This window comes from Nycticebus coucang, chromosome 7 (assembly GCF_027406575.1).
Source record: "Nycticebus coucang isolate mNycCou1 chromosome 7, mNycCou1.pri, whole genome shotgun sequence".
NCBI classification, from domain to species: domain Eukaryota; kingdom Metazoa; phylum Chordata; class Mammalia; order Primates; family Lorisidae; genus Nycticebus; species Nycticebus coucang.
The window spans coordinates 125,249,734-125,268,275 of record NC_069786.1 but is presented as its reverse complement, the minus strand read 5'-3'; the positions used below and the strand labels follow the sequence as shown (position 1 = coordinate 125,268,275).

At 39.6% G+C, this 18,542-nt stretch overlaps 1 protein-coding gene across 3 annotated transcripts in view; it reads left to right on the top strand.

Annotated features, from left to right (window-relative positions):
- The first annotated feature begins 10,222 nt into the window (after positions 1–10,222).
- Positions 10,223–18,542, top strand: part of SPHKAP (SPHK1 interactor, AKAP domain containing) — a 216,787-nt gene continuing 208,467 nt past the window's right edge. For all 3 annotated transcript variants that reach the window (XM_053597500.1, XM_053597501.1, XM_053597499.1), the window contains exon 1: positions 10,223–10,883. In XM_053597500.1, coding sequence (XP_053453475.1) covers positions 10,837–10,883 — 47 coding nt within the window. In that variant the 5' untranslated portion in view covers positions 10,223–10,836. The remainder of the gene's footprint in view (positions 10,884–18,542) is intronic.

Here is an 18,542-nt window from a genome sequence, read left to right as displayed (position 1 = left end):
TATTTTTTTGTTGCAGTTTGGCCGGGGCGGGGTTTGAACCCACCACCCTCGGCATGGGGGGTCAATGCCCTGCCCACTGAGTCAAGGTGCCGCCCTCCACATCCTATTCTTACACATTAAAATTACCATGTGCTCAATATTTTGAGATATCATCCTTAATATTAATTAATTAATGTCAATTCTTTGTCTTACAGAAGTTTACTTTCTCTCCACTGTCTTCAGAATCAATTCCTTTCTCCTTAGCATGATAGGGGGCAGGATCACGCTCCTCCTTCATCTTGTATATAAAACTCATTTGTTGCATGACAATTCCTTTGTTTCCTCCGTCTGGTCAACTCTGGTATGCCCAATGTTCTCACACAAACCAGGCCCCCTCGCCATCCTATGCCAGTGCACATGCTGCTTACTGGCCAAAAATGTCCCCATCATCTCCTGTCTCTTAGATAATCAATCACCCGGTTCACTCTAGTCATTCTCTCTTTGGGACCAAGACCCAATGCCACTTCTTTGAGGATGCTTTATTGTCGCTTTCAAGCAACACTCATTGTAAGTTCTTGTTTTCCCACAGTTCTGTTAACAACCTGTTTTGCAACCCAAGCTCATTGCAAGTTCTTGTTTTCCCACAGTTCTGTTAACAACCTGTTTTGCAACCCAAGCCGTTGCATTGAAATACAACCATATTCATGGCTTTTCTCCTTTCATCCTGTGGTAGACCCTGTGGGAACCCTGCCGGCCACATTCCACAACCCACTAGACACCGTGGAAGATTGATTACTCAATTGCATTTAAGGCCCCCAGCTCTTCTCTCCCTTCTATGTCCACAGAGTATTAGGTTTTGTAGAGAAACAGAAATGAACATCTGTGTGCATGGAGAGAGGGAGAGAGAGAGAAAGAGAGAGATTCATTTTAACGAATGATTCACATGATTATGGAGAATGTCAAGTCCAAAATCTGCAGGGTGGGCCAGCAGGCTGGAGATCCAGGAAGAGCCAATGTTGCAGCTCTGGTCCAAAGGCCATCTATGGGCAGAATTCCCTTTTGCTTGATTTGTAGTATCCTCATACTTACTCTGATTTTGGGCTTTGCAACTTGAATTTACTGACCAATAGAATGTCAAAAAATTATTGAGAATATAGACTAGAAAAGTGTTTTTGTTTTTCTGCTAAGGCTCTTGCACCCTGCCACTGTTGTGAGAACGTGCCTGAGATGGTATGATGGAGGATGAAGGCAGAAAGTTCAGTAATGGCAATAATTAAATAACAGGTGACCGAGCCCAAAGAAGTCCATTTTACATCAGAATAATAAAACAAATGCATGCTTCTTGTTTAGGACATGAATTTTGAGGTTGTTTGTTATGTAGCACTTTGGGGCAATATATAACCAATAAGAGCAAGATCTAATTATGCAGTATGTCTCAAATATCCTTCTGAGAACATTCACGATGGTCACAATGGTTGCCCAAAAAGCACAGTTGTTACTAGTATATTGGTGGAGTCAATAGGGGCTTATCAAATAAGTCAAAGAGTGGATTGGCAATATGTATAGGTCAAAAAGAGGGCAAGAGAACCAGTTTCATGGTGTCTCATACAATAGACATTTATGTTTTGACAGTCACAGAGATAAAAGTCTGAGATCAAGTTATCCACTGGGTTATATCCTTCTAAGGACTCTGAACTCTAAGAAGCTATTTTACACCTGCATTAGTTTTCTAGGATTCACAGACTGAACAGCTTAAAAAACAGAAAGTGATTTCCCTGGAGTTCTGGACTATAATTTCAAGACCAAGGTGCCATAGGGTTGATTGCTGTTGAGGCCTCCCTTCTTGGGTTACAGGTGGCCGCCTTCTTGCTGCTGTCCTCGTGGTCATTCGTCCCTTTCTGTGTGTCATCCCGGGTATCTCTCCGTGTATCCCAGTCTCTTCTTATGGAGGTACCAGTTGATTGGGTTAAGGCACATACCAATGGCCTCATTTGTAACTTTATTTCCTATTTAAAGATTCTGTCTTCAAATAAAATCATATTCTGAGGTGCTGAAAGTTAAAACTTCATCATACAAATTTTAGGAGACACAATTCAATCCACGCAATGCCTCTTTCTCAGATTCCAAGGAATCCTTGGCATTACTCCAATCTCTGTCTCCATACTCACCTGCTGTTCTCCCAAGACATCTCTGTATCTCTGTACTTAACAGTGTCTTGGGAGGACACCCTCCTCCGGTATGCCTGACCTAATCATAACGTAACTAATTTGCAACGACTTTGTTTCTAAATAAGGTCACATTATGAACTCCTGGGGGTTAGAACTTAGGGAACACAATTTATTTCATAAAAGACAGCAAGAAAATAAATGCAGTCAGAGCTTAGAATAAGATTCCCATACCTTAACTTCTAGCTACTAGGAATTAAAAGTTTTTAGCAGGACTTATCCCAGAAAGGAAGCCACAGACACATGCTGAAAGCAGAAAGTCCTCTGGAACCAAGGTCTTAGTGGTAAGGAATCAGACGTATTTGTGGTTTTTACTGGTCCTGACATAAGCAGGAAAAGGAGATGTTGATGAGGGAGAAAGAGCTCAAGCCACTAGCTGTGAAATAAAAGCAAGCACCACATACCGATGCCAAAAATTCCAATTCAATCAGTCTTCGGGGCTTAATTACTGATATATAGCCAGGATTGAGCCCACTGACCCAAAGAACATGGTTCTGCCATGGTTGAAGGCTGTTTCCCAAGGGTGCAAGTTAATGTAGTCAGTGTTTACTGTTAGAATTTAACATAGATGACATTAAGTTGATTGTATTGAGATGTGTCCTGTTGAATTGATCAATGTCACCAATACTGCAGACACCAGAGAGGCATGCTAGGAAGAATACACAAGAGGGGCCATGTATACAGAGTGGCCTTTGTAGGGCTTCTTCTCAGTATACTGACCTTGCTGGTTTTCAAACTCCTCCATCTACAGAATGACCATCATGACCCACTCATTCCCTTCTACGCCCACATTTGCTTAGGCTGACACAGGTGAATTTTGCTCATTTTCAAACACTATCAAGGATGATGCAGGCCCTGAACATTAATTCCTTTAAGTTCTATGACTATCATTGACTCTTGAATCTGAAACTTCTAATTCTCACATTCTATCTCTTGGACTTGTTCCAAAAGTCTAAGCCAACCCTACTGATGTCTGACTGTTTTCAGACTGTGTTAAAAAAAACAGCACCTCGTGTTCTCTTATACCTGGAGTGACTCAAATTCCACCCAGAATTATCTGCTAATTGTGCCTCCTTCCTCTTTCATAACCGGTAGAAGCCTACAGTTTGAAGAACAGTGCCACAGGGTCTGTAATTGAGAGCGCCATCAAAGCTAGGAAACTAGAAAGGAAAAGTTCCATCAAATGAATGTTTGAAGGATTCCACGACTATATTTTCCCCTTGACTTTTTTTTCAACTAAGTTTCCCAACTTTTAATTTTAATATATAGCACAAAAAGTTGCAAATATCTCCCATCCATTTTTTTGAACTTCATTGCTTTGTTTTGGGGGCAGATACAGTTATCACTACAATTTCAATACACAAGTATGTTCTACTTTGCTTTGTAAACTACGGCCCTAAATCTCTGTAAACAAATAAAATACTGGAGGACTTAGAATGCATGGAGACACTTTCCTTGTCTTTTAAAAAGTTCTCTACCCTGATGTGTGACATATAAATTATAGACTCCATCATTTCCCTGCAACATTGATTTCTTTTCTGATGCTGTAAGTCTTTCTTTTCTTTTTCTATGTTTTTAAGTGAGGAAATGTACACCACGCCTGTCAGATATCCTGGAAGACAAGCCCTCCATGTTAGTCACCAGTGAGTGGTATCACGTAAGGTGGACAGTCCTAAGGTACCAGGAGACCTCTCAGAAGCAGGAAGACAGGGAGCGGAATGCTCCGATGCTCACGTCTCAGGTTTGTTCTCAGCTGTGGAATGAACTGTGAACTGCAAGCTTCAACTGGCCAAATTCTACACAGGGAGAAGAGGAAGCCCTCACAATGGAGGAATTGTGTTCCAACCTTCTTTGTACTTCCTGAGCCACCAAATTCATTTTTTACATTAGGTCTTATTCAGGAATCCAGTGACTGTTCCCTCTGCCTTTTGACCACGTTTCCCCTCCCACCACCCAGACCTTTGTACACCTGGCCCCTTCTGTATGGTAAGAGCTTAAATGTTCCCTTTTGAGAAATATGTTTCCCAACAATCCAATCCAAAGTTACCCTGTTCTATGTAACTTACACTGCATTTCACTATATAAAAACATCCCATTTAGTCTGCTCCCTCCTTCAGCACAGAAGGTCTCTGGGCTATTCCCATTGCCTCCCACAGTGCACATCCCCTATAGGTCAACTGAACCACAGAACATTCTCTGTGGGTCCGAATTTTTGTTCCCCTCAAAATTCACCAGTCGAAACCTAATCAATAATGTGATTAGTATTAGGACGCAGGGTCCTTGGGAAAAAAAATTAGGTAATTCCTTAGAAATGGAATCAATGCTCTTACCAAAAAGGTCCAGAGAGCTGCCTTGACCCTTTTACCACACAGAGACCTAGAGAGACAGGTGTATCATCCATGAGCCAGAAAACACGCCCTCACTAGACACCAAATCTGCCAGCACCTGGGTCTTAGACTTTGTAGTCTCCAGAACTGTAAGAAATAAATTCTGTTGTTTATAAACCATGCAGTCAGGCCTGGAGCAGTGGCTCACACCTGTAACCCCAGCACTCTGGGAGGCTGAGGCAGGTGGATTGCCTGAGCTCAAAGACTGGAGACCAGCCTGAGCTAGAGCAAGACCAGTCTCTAATAACTGGGTGCTGTGGCAGGGGGCTGTAATCCCACCTACTTGGGAGGCTGAGGCAAGAGAATCGCTTAGGCCCAAGAGTCTGAGGTTGCTGTGAGCTGTGATGCCAGGGCACTCTACCAAGGGCAACAAAATAAGATTCTGTCTCAAAAAAGAATACATATATATATAATGTTTTTTTTAAATAAAATATATATAGACTATGCAGTCTATGGTACTTGTGGTAGCATCCCAAATGGACGAAGGCTGTGAATATTTGTTGAATGAGAGCATTAACAGAACAAGGAAAGGAATCAACAAGTTCAATCCCTTATAATTTCCAAAATGGGGAGCAGTATACCCTGAGACAACACTCTAAAAAACACACATGCCGACATGCCACTCCAACTGCGATGTGGAACCCCCCTTCCCCAGGTGCCACTCCAGCTCACCAAGAAAGCTGACTGCGATAAAAACCCCTGAAAGATGTTCATAACTCAGTCCCCAAACCTGTGAATGTGTTAACTTACATGGGCAAAGGGGCTTTGAAAATGTGATTAGGTTAAGGAGTTTTAGAGGAGGGGATTGCCTTGGACTATACAGGTGGCCCAATCTAATCATGCAAGTCCTCAAAAGTGGAAAGTAGGGCAGAAGTGTGGGCCAAAGAAATGATGTGTAAGAAGTGGTCCACCTACCACCGCTGGTGACGAAGATGGAGGCAAAGGTCGGGAGCTGACAAGTGTAGCAGACTCTGGAAGCAGAAAAGGGCCCTGATCTACAATCAGCCCCACACATGAAAGGAGCTGAATGCTGCCCACAACCAGAATGACGAGGGAATAGACCCTGCCCTGGAGTCTCCAAAAAGGAACAGAGCCTGTCAGTGCCTTGATTCTAGCCTGGTGAGAACCACATTCAACTCTCCTCCAGAGCATAGAAGTATACATTTTGTGTTGTTTTTAGTGCCTAAAATTGTGGTAATTTGTGATGACAGCAAAAGAAAACTAATACACATGCCAGAAAAGCCCTAGATCAGAAAAAACAGTGGAATAAAATGCAGGTGACATCAGTGTCCTCATGTGGGGGTGGCCTGTGTACACTTACCACCTCATTCTGCCACTCCGATGCTGAGATGTCTCTTTTAGAAAAAAAAAAAAGAAAAAAAATTACATAAAACTATGGTTCACGTTACAGGGAAGCTAATCTTTCAGAGAAGTGTTCAAACAAAATGTTTCGAAATTATTTTATTCAAGATTGATTTTAAATTACTGAAGGCATTTAAAAATAACTAGAATGTGTCATGGCACCTTGTGTCTTAATCCACTGTGCCAAAGACGGCTTTGCACCAGCGTGTGTGTGTGTGTGTGTGTGTTCCCTCTCTAGCTATCCCTGGATTTACAATGATTACAAACACTTAGGATATATTATTTTCTTTCTTTAGTGGAGACAGAATAATCTAGAGCAGTGTCTTTCTGCCTTTTTTATCTCCCTGCACACCTGAACCTATATTTAAACTTCCATAGCACACTTACATTATATTGATCAAAAAAAAAAAAGAGTAAAACAAAAAACAAAAAGAATGTACTTACTGTGCTTTGAACTTCATTTGAAAATAATTTAATTAATAATCATTGAAAATCTTCACAGCACACCCCAGATCCTCTCATGGCACACACCAGTTAAAAATTACTGATCTAGAGGAAAACGTCTAAATTCTTCAGGCTCTGCCCTGCTTTTCCCATGTAATATACTGATGGACAACATGAAAGCACTATTTTCTTGTTTGTTTAAAGTAAAATTTTAATTGGAGATCATTTTAGTTTCACATGCAGTGGTAAGAAAGAAAAAAGAGCAATCTCACATTCCCTTCACCTAGTTTATCCCAATAGTATTGTTGCAAAAACTATACTAGGCTATCATAACTAGGATATTGATATTAACACATTTAAGCTGTGTAAGATTTCCTCATGGTTATCCTCAAGAATCTCACTCCTTGGTATTTTTGTCCACATTCTCTCCCCTTTTCCCAACTTCTCCTTAATTTCCAGCAACCATTAATCTGCTCTCTTTTTCAAATATTTTGTTATCTCAAGAATGTAATATAAAAACAGTCATGCAACTGCTGGGATTGTTTTTTCCACTCAGCATAATTCTCTGGAGATTCCTCCAGGTTGTTGCATGTACCTGTAGTTTCCTTTTTTTAATTGATGAGTAGTATCCCAAGGTATGGATATACCAGTTTGTTTAACCACTCACCCATGAAGGATATCTGTGCTGTGTTTAGTTTATTATTACTATGTAAAATACCACTGTGGTTCTTATCAGCATTTCCACAATTGATAAAAATGTTGAATATTTTTTCACATGTTTATATGTCATCTGTAAATCCTTTTTAAAGAAGCAAAATGTCCGTTTATATCTTTTCTCCATATTCTAGTTGGATTTTTGGGGGGGGGGTTACAGTTGTGTTTTGAGAGGTTTTTAAAATGTACTCTAGACACTAATCTTTTGTCAAATATCTAGTTTGCAAACATTATCTCTTAGTGAATAGATTATCTTTTCATTCTTTTAGTAGGATCTTTCTCAGAGCAAAAGCTTTTAACTTTAGTGTAGTCCAGTTTATTAAATTTTCCTTTTAGGAATTGTCCTTTTGATTTCAAGTCTAAGAACTTTTGCCTTGCCTTAGATTCCAAGGATTTTCTCCTATGTTTGTACTAAACGTTTTGCATTTTACATTCAAATCTGTGATACCTTATTAATTTATGTCGATGACTTGATCAAGGTTCATTTTTTTAACATGCAAATGTCCAATTGCTCCAGCACTATTTGTTGAAAGGCAATCTTTTCTTCATTGAACTGCTCTGTACCTTTTTAAAAAATTAATTGGGCCTATTTTTGTGGTCTATTTCTAGTTTCTCTATGCTGCCCCATTGATCTACATCTCTCTCTATATATATTCATACTACAGTCTCGTAATTACTATAGCAGTATGAAATCAAGTAGACTATTTCCTACCATTTTGTTCTTCTTAAAAATGGTTTTACCTACTCATTTCTTTCCCTTTCTACATACATTTTAGAATAAGCCTGTGTGTGCATGTATGTGTATATATATATACACAGTATATATATAATCCTCTATGTGTGCATATATAATCCTGTATATACATACACACATGCATGTGTGTATATATACATATGTATGACACATGTGTATAGTTTATGTGGATGTATATGCAGGGTAGACATAAAGTTCATGTGCAATTTAAAGTTATAAATATTTTAAATTGTACACCAACTTTATGTTCACCTTACACGTATACACATACACATAAGACAAAATAAAATGAACAAACAAAAAAAATTTGCTTAGTTTTGGAAGAAATTGTGTCAATTATTTTAAATTCATTGAGTGCTACTTTATTCCTCAGGATATGACATACCTTGACATATATGCCAGGGACACTTGAACAAAATGTATTCTTCCATTTTTAAGTGGAGTGTTCTATAAATGTCAATTAGCTCTCCTTGGGTGTTGAGTATTCTGATATCCTCAATGATCTAGTTTCATCAGTTGTTGAGTAAGTGTGGTTAAAGTCTCCAACTATTATTGTGGATTTGTCTATTTCTCCATTTAATTCTATCAGTTTGTGGCTTCAAATGTTTTGCAGCTCTCTTGTTTGGTATGTACATCTTCTTTGTAGATTGATCCTTTCATCACTAAACAATCTCTCTGCCTTTGATCAGAGATCTATTGTATCTGATATTAATATGGCCACTCATACTTCTTTTGAATAATCTTTGCCTGATAGATCTTTTTTCACACTTTTACTTTCAATTTTCCTATATAGTTATATTTGAATGTTTCTTATGGTTGTCATATAATTGAGTCATGTTTTTAATCCACACTGCCAATCTCTGTCTTTGAATTAGACGGCTTATATTTAATATAATCATTGATATATTAGAACTTAAAACTGGTGGGATTTTATTTGATTGTTTTCATTTTGTTTTCTCTTTTTTGTTTGTTTCCTTTTCCCTGCTTTATTACTTATACAATTAAAAAATTATTTAACTTGATTTGCCTTGATAGTACTTTTAAGCATATCTATTTAGGTAGCATTTTTAGTTATTTCTCTACATGTTACACACATATGCACAAAAATAATTTATAGTCTATTAATGTTGTCTATTTACCAGTATGAGCAGTATATAAACCTTGCTTCTCTTATGTCCCTTTATAATAGAATGCTCTTAAATGTTTCCTCTCTATATAGAAGCACATCAGGCAATGTCATAATTTTGGCTTTGATTTTCAAATGTAGTTTAGAAAACTCCTTGTGTTCTTTCCTGATGTTCCAAGATTCCTTCCTTATAGTTTAGTTTCTGCCTAGAGAACCTCCTTTAGTGATTCTTTTAAGGTTTTTTAGTGATTCTTTTAAGGTTTGCTGGAATCTTAAATAATTTTCAACTTCATTTCTAAAGACTATTTTCATTAGATACAGGATTCTGTATTGACAACTCTTTTTCTCAGCACTTGAAAAAGAAACAAACATAGTCACTTGAAAAAAATATATAGTCACTTACTTCTGGCCTCTGTGGCTTCTAATGAGAAAGCCGCCATTTGTGAACTGTTTGTCCCCTATGGGTAAAGTGAATTATTTTTATCATGGCTACTTTAAATCATTGACAGATACATTTAAGCTATCCATCACCCCAGTGTTCCTAAACTATTGTCGGTTTTGTTTTTATCATCTGTCTTTTGGCATTTCCAGTTTGCCATTTTCTTTAGTCCAAGTCTGGAATATTTTACTTAACCAACCACACACACACACCCCCCAGGAACTCACCACCACGTCATTCCTTGAGTCCCAAGGTCCCTGGCTGGTCTGCATTCTTCTACCCAGTTCTTTCTCATGTCTATTTTAAAGATAATCTCCTGGGGTTTTAGTTATACTCACTACGAGTAGGTAAAAGTGCATTTACTCCACCTTCCCCTTCATACAAGTCCCAAGGTTTTCTTTTTTAATTTGTTTCTTAATAATGATTTAAAAAGAAGAATCAACTGTGCCCTCCCCTTAACAGTTGACACATGCTATCCGTATCTCTCTTCTAACAGCTGTCGTTATTTTTGTTCAAGGAAACACTTAGCAAAAGGGGGCTTTTGTGCAGCTCTTGCTCCCAGGTCAGAGCGCTGTCCTCAGAAGGACCGCGCCACGGTGTTAGGTTCTGATATGTGCCGTCCTTTGAAGGAGGGCGCCACCCTCTTAGATTCTGAAATTTCTACCTGCACACTCATTGCTGATGAGGAGAGAGATGACTGAGTCACGATTGAGCAAAATAAGGTGGATGAAGAAATGTGAGACCAAAACCTGGGAAGTCCAAGTCGAGGGGCAACGCTTGGGAGGTCAAAGGGCGAGCTGCTGAGCTATCAGGCATTACGTGGCAAAACATAGGAAGAAAACCCGAGACGCTCAGCCAGAGGAACGGTGCGCGCCCAGGGAGAAGGTGGGACCGAGACCGGCAGCCTGAGGAACAGTGCGCGCCCAGCAGGGAACGCGGGCATCTCCCGGACTGAGAGAGTGACTCTGGGAAAGTGGGTGAACAACTTGAGGGCTCAGACCTGCTGTTCGCCAGAAGGAACAGTAGGGAAGGAGACCGGGCGGAAGGCGGGGAAGAGGAATTTTGTTGGGAGTCACCTTTGCTTCTGGTCTGGAGGAGCGTCAGAGAAAGCTCAGCAGGACCTCTGATAACAGACTGGGGCCGCCCTGGAGGAGACAAGAGCTGGGCGGAAGGATAGGAGCATCAGCCAAGCGCTCTTGCAAGATTAGAGGGGACAGCGGAAGGGGACGCCGGGCAGCCACAGCGCGCAGAGCTTCCTGGCCAGGGAGGAGCAAGGCTCCGCCGGCGCCGCCGCCGCCCCAGCCTGCGCGCCTCTGTCCGCGCGCGCGGCCGTCTGGCGCTCGGGAAGGCGATCCTAGCGCCGCAGACTTCCCTCCCTGAGCCTGCACCTGCCGTCTTTCTCCTCAATGCGCCAATCAACAATGGATGGCAACTCTCTGCTTTTGGTACCAAGGTAAGAAGCGATACCCCCATCCCCAACAGGTTTTCTTGGAACTCCATTCTGCATTGCGAGTCGCTCTTGAACTTGCCCTGAGCGCTTCGATTGGAGCTGGGCTCCCAGGGAGGAGACTGAGTTCACCTCACTTCCCCAGCAGCTTCGGGAAATCTTGGGCCCTGTCAATCGCCCCACAGGGCGCTCTGCTGGGTGGGGCCTGAGCGCCAGGACTGCAAGGGCGTGTGGGACACTGGGGCTGAGGTCTGCTCTACCCTGCTGGGGAGCCGGGGTCGGCCTTTGCGTGGACACAGGCTGGAGAGGTTTCGCTCCTTGTGGGGAGCCGAGTCCCAAGATTTAAAATAGGAGGGAGCAGGACTTGGGGCAAAGCACCCCAACTTCCTTCCTCCTATACCTGGGGGAGTTGCTGGGGTGAGGAACAGGACTAGGGTGAGGGGACATTGCTACCAATCCCTGACCCACACCTAGAATGTCCCAACCCGAAATCCCAGGCAGTCCCTACATTTTCTGCAGTCCCTCCTCCTTAGCTGCCCCACACCCCCTGGCAGTCTTAGTGTCCCTGCTGTAACATTTGTGGGCCTGCCGCCCCAGCCCAGGGGTCCCCATGCAGGATAGGTTAGGGACGCCACCCGTCACCCGAGGCGCCGCCAGGTGAGAGCAAGTAACGTGTTTCCCAAGATGTGTCCTCCTCTTGTCTCTTTCTCTCTTTTTGCTCCTGTTCTGCGCTTCTTAGAATAAGAACCTGAGATTTTTCTATTTCTTCCTCCTCGAACCTCAGAGCTAAATTGGGGCTGTGGTGGCTGTTATGCTCTTTGTGCGGTCGGCGCGGCGCAAAGCGTTCGCGGGGACAGCGGAGGATGCTGTTGAGGGCGAGGGCGTCTCTCGGCTGTAGCGCAGCCCCACCTCTCCCTGGCAGAGGCTTAGTATTGATCTTCTTGTCTTCACTTAACTTCCTCTCTTACCCCAGCAAGCACCTGGGTAGCTTCCAGGGACAGTACCGGGAACTGGGGTAAACACTTGGAGCTCGGATTCCTGGAGAGCAACCAAAGCCAACATCCCCAGGCCGGGGCACACGCGTGGCTGATAGGACTCCTATGTAGCCAAGGAGCAGAGGTGCGGGTGGGGGGTGGACGAGGAGGGTGGAGTAGCTTTTCAAGGGCGTGGAAACCTGCCATCTACAGCCTTCAGATATTCGTATTCCGCGAATATAATAGCACTCTCAGCTCCACGGGCATTTCTTCCTTCAGCCTCCCTTCACCATGGGGGATGGCAAAGGGCTCGGAAAAGCGAGCTGGTTTCCATGCGTTTCCTGAAATGCCTCTTCAGTGAAAAGTCTGGAACCCTGTGGGCCAAACACAGTGAAGGGACCCCCAGCAAGTCTTTGCAATTTGCTCTACTGTATGAAGAGAATAAGAAATGTAGGGAGATTGTTTTTAACTTAAAAAAAAAAAAAGGCAGAGTTTTTTAGGTAAAGTGTAAGGCATTTGAAAAGTCAGGTAAATTGTTGAGTCACTTTCTCCACCCATCTATTCTACCACCCAAGGCAAATGGTCATTAGAACAGAAATGGAGAAAAGGGGTTCCCACCATCCCGGGAGAGACACTTTTGATGAAAGATGGTTTGCTTCAATCCAGTTATGCAGACCAACCAGTGGTGCCCAAATCATAACTATTCCTATTCCCACACTGGAACATTTTTCTAAAATATCAGAAATACATTGTTCCAGTAATTTCTTAAAATTATTTCTTATTGCAGTTCTAGAAAGTGACCTTATAAAGATCAAACCAATTACAATAATATTGTTCTGTGTCTTGTAGTGGCATTTTAAAATGTAAATATAGATTTAAGGTCAGCTGCAGCAAATTAAACCTTTTGATCATGACTGTTTATTCACTGAGAGATGTCACATTTGCACCAATGTAGAATTACTTCCACATTTCCATAATTTTACATATTTTATCAGCATTCTGTTCATAGAAATTAACTCCACTATATGAATTGATTCAATCTTCTATTTCATGGGATATAAGAAATGTAATTCATTTTCTGTGAGACTTAATTGAAAGCCATAGGTATTGATATGCAAAAAGTAAACTAGAATTTTAAAAAGCTATACAAATTATCAGACATGCCATGTGTCCACAAAACTTTGAGGTTTAAAGGATTGGTGAGTGACCACTCTACACAGCTTTTTCAAGAGAATGGCAATAGTCAGGAAGCTATCATAGTGGTATCCGTCAAAACTTGTGTTTTCTAATTTGAAATGTATTTAGTATCTAATAAAATTGAGTTGTTGATTACAGATTAGTGTTTCTTGTCAGAATTATAAAGTAACTTACAACACTCTATTGTAGAATTAAACAGAGAAAACAAATGATTTAGTAATACATTGAATTAGTTATGGAATATAGTTTTTATGTTGGTTTTCCCATTTTCCTAAAATTTAAACAAAGGTATAAACGCTGAAATTTCAAACAAGCAATATTCTGTGGAGATTGACCTCAAAATTCAATTTGACTCACATGCTTTAGAAACTTTAAAACATAGGTTTTTAAAAAGGAAATGTTTATGAGTCTCTGAGTTATTGTACTCTATAATTTCACCATTTCATTTTTACTATAAATAATTTTACTATAAATATTTTAATTTTAAATGAATGTGCCTTAATTACGTGAATTACAGTAGATACGTATTAAGGTTATCAAAGCTGGAAGATATTCTTCAAAAAGGAAACTGAGCTATATAGGAATTAAATTGTTCCCATATTAGTCACATTATGACCCAGAATCCAAGTGTTGTCTGGCTGTTAGTCCAGATCTAGGAAAAATTTTTAAAAGAGAAATTTGGTGGGGGTGGATCTTAAACTTTTAATAAGAGGCTCTCTAAAAAAATGATTTACCAGCTTCACACAACTAGGTATTAGAAAAATAAAAAGGAATTGAAGGTCTGTCACCCACTGTTTTCTACAGAACATGTATCACAATACAGTAGTTTTCCCTGATAGGAGAGAAGCTGGCTTCACTTACCTGGGTAACTAGTATGTGTATCATCAGGTTTTTGTTTGTTTTTTAATAAACATTATCCCATATATTAAATTACTTCAGCAGCACATCTGTGTGAATCAACCCTGACAAATACAGTCTTATCTCCATTTCCTAGTTGAAAACTCTGAAGCACAAGAAAATTAAATAAAACAAACAATTGAATTTAAAAATCCACACAAATGATCTGTAATGGAGCTAGAACATCACAAAATGCTTCTGGCTTCAAGACCACTTTTCTCAGTTGTATTGACTGAAAAGCCATTCCTTTTATTTCACAGGAAAGGAAAAGAAATTCTGGTAGTTTGTACAATCACTGATATTAGAACACATGGGGGCAGCCTAAATGCAAGAAGATTGTCTCTTAAAGCCAGCAAGTACTGAAAACATGTTTTTGTAAACAGAAATAATTTGTCGCCTTGACCATACCTAAACTTGAACTTGAAGTTTAAGAAAGAGGCTTTCTCTTATTTTCTAAAGTCAGTATTTTTATACTATATTGCTTTATTCTTTCTGTTCAGGTTACTGAATTCTATTTCAATAATAAGGTTTTTAAATGGCATGCCAAATGAACCAAATCAAAACTCATAAAAGATAAACTTTTTGAAAAATTAAAAGTATATTGAATTTAGGTTTCCTGTCGGTTTGTTGTAATCGATCCTAAGTTTAAACTAGCAACATTTCACTAAAACCCATCAGGATCTCAAGATATTGTCTCTCAAAATGTTAATTCCAGGGGAAATAAAACTGGATTTTTTTAATGAAGAAAAAAATCCAGTACTATCTTTTAGATAAAGGTCTTACACAAGTAAGTTTTTTGTTGAAAGGTTATCTGTTTTTAGATTTGTACAAACGGAGACATTCAAGAGTCTGTTTACTTTTACTTTTTGTTTCCTACTTATGAAGACATGTGAGAAAGGATTAATCCATTATTCTGAACAAATTGAAGAGCAGGAAGAAATATAAGATACTAGCTTAAGCGTAGACCTAAGATCATTCTCTATCCTAGAATGAATGTTGTCCTTAAGGCCAGCACTGAGCTGTGGTCACCTCCCCAAAGTAAGAATTCTCAGTGTAACTCTGCCCAAGAGGTACAGTTTCCTATAGAGAGAAACTGGGAATTAGAAAGTCCTGGTACCCAGGACTGTGAGAGCCCACACTGCTGCTGGGTGATGGGTGTTTAGTGAGTCTAACATTAAAACTACACTTTAGACACTGGCAGATTTTATGGGCCTTTACTACCCATTATCAACATGTGAACCGTTAGAACACATCTTGTTCAGAAGGGGCTTCCTTTGGAGTATTACTCATTTGAATGGAGTTCTTCTCTGTGTTAGGCAGAGTTAAAGTTACAGAGATATGTAAAAGGGGAGGAGAAAAAGGCGATGCGTTTGACATCTGGAGACCTGGTATTTAGTCCTGTTCTGAAAAGAAGGGTTGCGACCGCCTGGATGAGTCATTTGACCTGCTGTTCTGCACACTCCAGGATAAACTGATGTACTGGGTCCCTCTTATTTCTAACCTTCTGTGATAATACCATGACCTTTATTGTAGCAGACTCTTAATTGGGTGTGATATGGATGAACATCTCACTCCCTTAGAAGAGATAGCTGAAATCAAGCATTTAAAAGAACTGAAGCAATACCCACCCATTCAAAAGAAAGCCTGGCTTAGAGCATGGGTTGCTCTGTTTCTAATGTTTCCCCATAGGAACAAAATTATGTTCATAGATGGTGCAATAGAATATTACTCTTTTGTAAACAAAACAGCAGAGAGATTAAGGTCCTGGTTCCACAACATATTAGTTATTGGTTATCCACTCTGGAGCAAAATGCTTATCCCCTCTGTTCCTTGTTTTCATTGCAGGTAAATGGGAGCAACAATGTTTCAAAGCCTTGAGAAGGATGTGAGGATTGGGATAGCATGCAAGAAATAAAACAGTGAAACTTTAGCCCTTTAGCAGTGTAAAGGAACAGTGTATCCTATTCATACTGAATTAACTTCTCTAAATGTGATTGTTTCATTACAGATTTTTAAAATCAATAATGGTGACTGGCTCATGTAACTCAGATAGAAGATGTACTTTATCTAATAATAGTGTCGTTACACTGGCTTTCTTTTGGTTTATTGTGTTTCCATCTTTTTGTTTTTAATCTACATATGTCTTCATATTTAAGGTTGTTTCTTTTTTTGCAGTTTTTTTTTTTCTTCTAGACAGGGTATTGTGTCTTACCTTTTTATCCCATCTGATAATCTCTTTCTTTTAACTGATGTGTTTAAACCATTCACATTTGTTATAATTGTACATAAGGCTGGATTAAAATCTACTAACTAGCTATGTTTTGTTTGAATTTTTGAATTTTTAAAATTCATTCTTTCTCTTTCTGCCTTCCTTTTAGTTGATAGTATTTATGATTCTATTTTATATCTTTTATTAATTTATTACTTGTTAAATACATTTATTAAAATATGTGTGATTGCCCTCGAGTTTAGAATATATTTATATTTATATTTTATTAATCAGTATCTACCTTCAAATTCTAATATACCTTCAAATTCTAACATACCACTTCATACCCAGGGTAAGGTTTTTATAAGCATACATTTCAAATGTTCTCATTCTCTCCTGTGATCCTTTGTGGTAATGTCATCTACGTATTATTCTTGCAATGCTGTAAATGCTATATTACTATGTTCACTTTAAATTATCAAATATTTTCAGAATTAGAAATAGGATAAAATAAATTTGACGTACCTTCATTTATTTTATATATGATGTTTCATTTGCGTAAATTCACATCTCTGCCTGTTATTACATCACTTCTGACCAAAGAACTTCCTTTAACATTTTCTGCCAGTTTGATCTTTGGCAATGAACTTGCTCAGTTTTGTCGGTCTAAGAAAGTCTAGTTCTCCTTTACTCTCTGAAACACATTTTACTGAATATAGACTTTGGTTTATTTTTTCTTTGTTTGCTTTAGAGATGATGGTATTCCTTTGTTTTTTGTTTTATTGTTTCTTACAAAAAGCTGTTTTCATTCTTGTCTTTGTTCCTTTCCACCCCATGTGTCCTGAGTGCCTGCCTGCCTTCAAGATTTTCTCTTTGTGTCCTGTTTTGAGCAGTTTGAATATGCTATACCATGGGCTGGTGTGTGTGTGTGTGGTGGTGGTAGTGGGATTGTATTTCCACTACCCTGTTTTCTCTGAGTTTCTGACTCTGTTCTATTTCTTTATTTTCCTTCTAGAATTGCGCCTGTATGTATATAAGCACACAGGTCTTGGGTGCTTTCATCTCACTCTGCTTTTGTTTTCTTTTATTTCCTTCTTTTGTTTCAGGTAGGTACTGTGCATTGACCTGTTTGCAATTTCATTGGCTTTTTCCTCAAGTGAGTTGATTTTATTGAAGAATTCGTCAAGGACATTCTTCATCTCCTTTTGTACTTTTAACATTCCCATTTGATTTTATCTTATAGTTTTCATCTGTTTGCTGTAATTATCCATCTGAGCTTGCTTGTGATCCATCTTTTCCATCAGTGCCACTAATAAAAATCATTATTTTTAATTTCTTGCTAGATAGTTACAACATCTGTGCCATCCTTGAGTCCGGTTCTGTTGCTCGCTCTATTTATTGGAAATGTTTTTATTTTTTTCCTTGAATTTTCTTTCTTTTTTTTTTTTTGTATAGCTTCTAATGTTTTCATTGAAATATGAACACCTTTTATAGGATACTAGAGTAACCCCAGGTAGAAACTGAAAGTCAATGGCACTATTTTAAAGATGAGGAACTGAGGCTCAGGGAATTTAAATGAGCTGTCCAAGGCCAGTCAACTGGGGCATAACAGAGCCTGAACTTGAAGCCTAGGATTTCTAACTCTAACTCTACTCTCATTTGGCTACGTCACTGTTCCTCTCTTTCCTCATGCCTGGACACTCGCACATCAGAGGCCCTTCAAGACCTCCTCATGACACATGGCTCCATTTTTTTTCAGACATTTCTGGTCCCCTATTCCAGGAAAATCACTGAAGCATATAGTATAATGTTGAGTAAGAAATGGCCCCACCCTTGATTAGCTTACGATAGAATCTTGACATGCCATGTTTTTCCTCAATGCTTTTTTGCTCAGTCTTCCTCAAAATATGGATTCTGAATCAAAAACAGCTGGGAGCACAGGTGGATACAGGCTTTGATACAGCCCCAGGAAGGCAATGATAACATAGGAAGTGACAGCTCATGGATTTTAACACGTGAACTGAAGTGCTTGTGTCTGTTCCCAAAACAGCTTACTGCTCAGGCACTGAAACCTCTATCAGCGCACCAACCTACCTTTCTCCTTAAGATAAAAGAAGGGATGTGACATATTGCTTGAGAGAGTTTATCTCTCTAAAACAAAAAGCAAACAAAAAACCATGATGTAGACCAATGTGCTTTTTATTCCTTTCATTTTAAATACATAATTTAAAATACAGATCACAGGCTGGGTGTGGTGGCTCATTCCTATAATCCTAGCACTCTATGAGGCTGAGTTGGGAGGACTATTCAAGCTTACCAGTTGGGACTAACCTGAGCAAGAACAAGACCCCATCTTTACTAAAAAATTAAATTGAGGGCGGTGCCTGT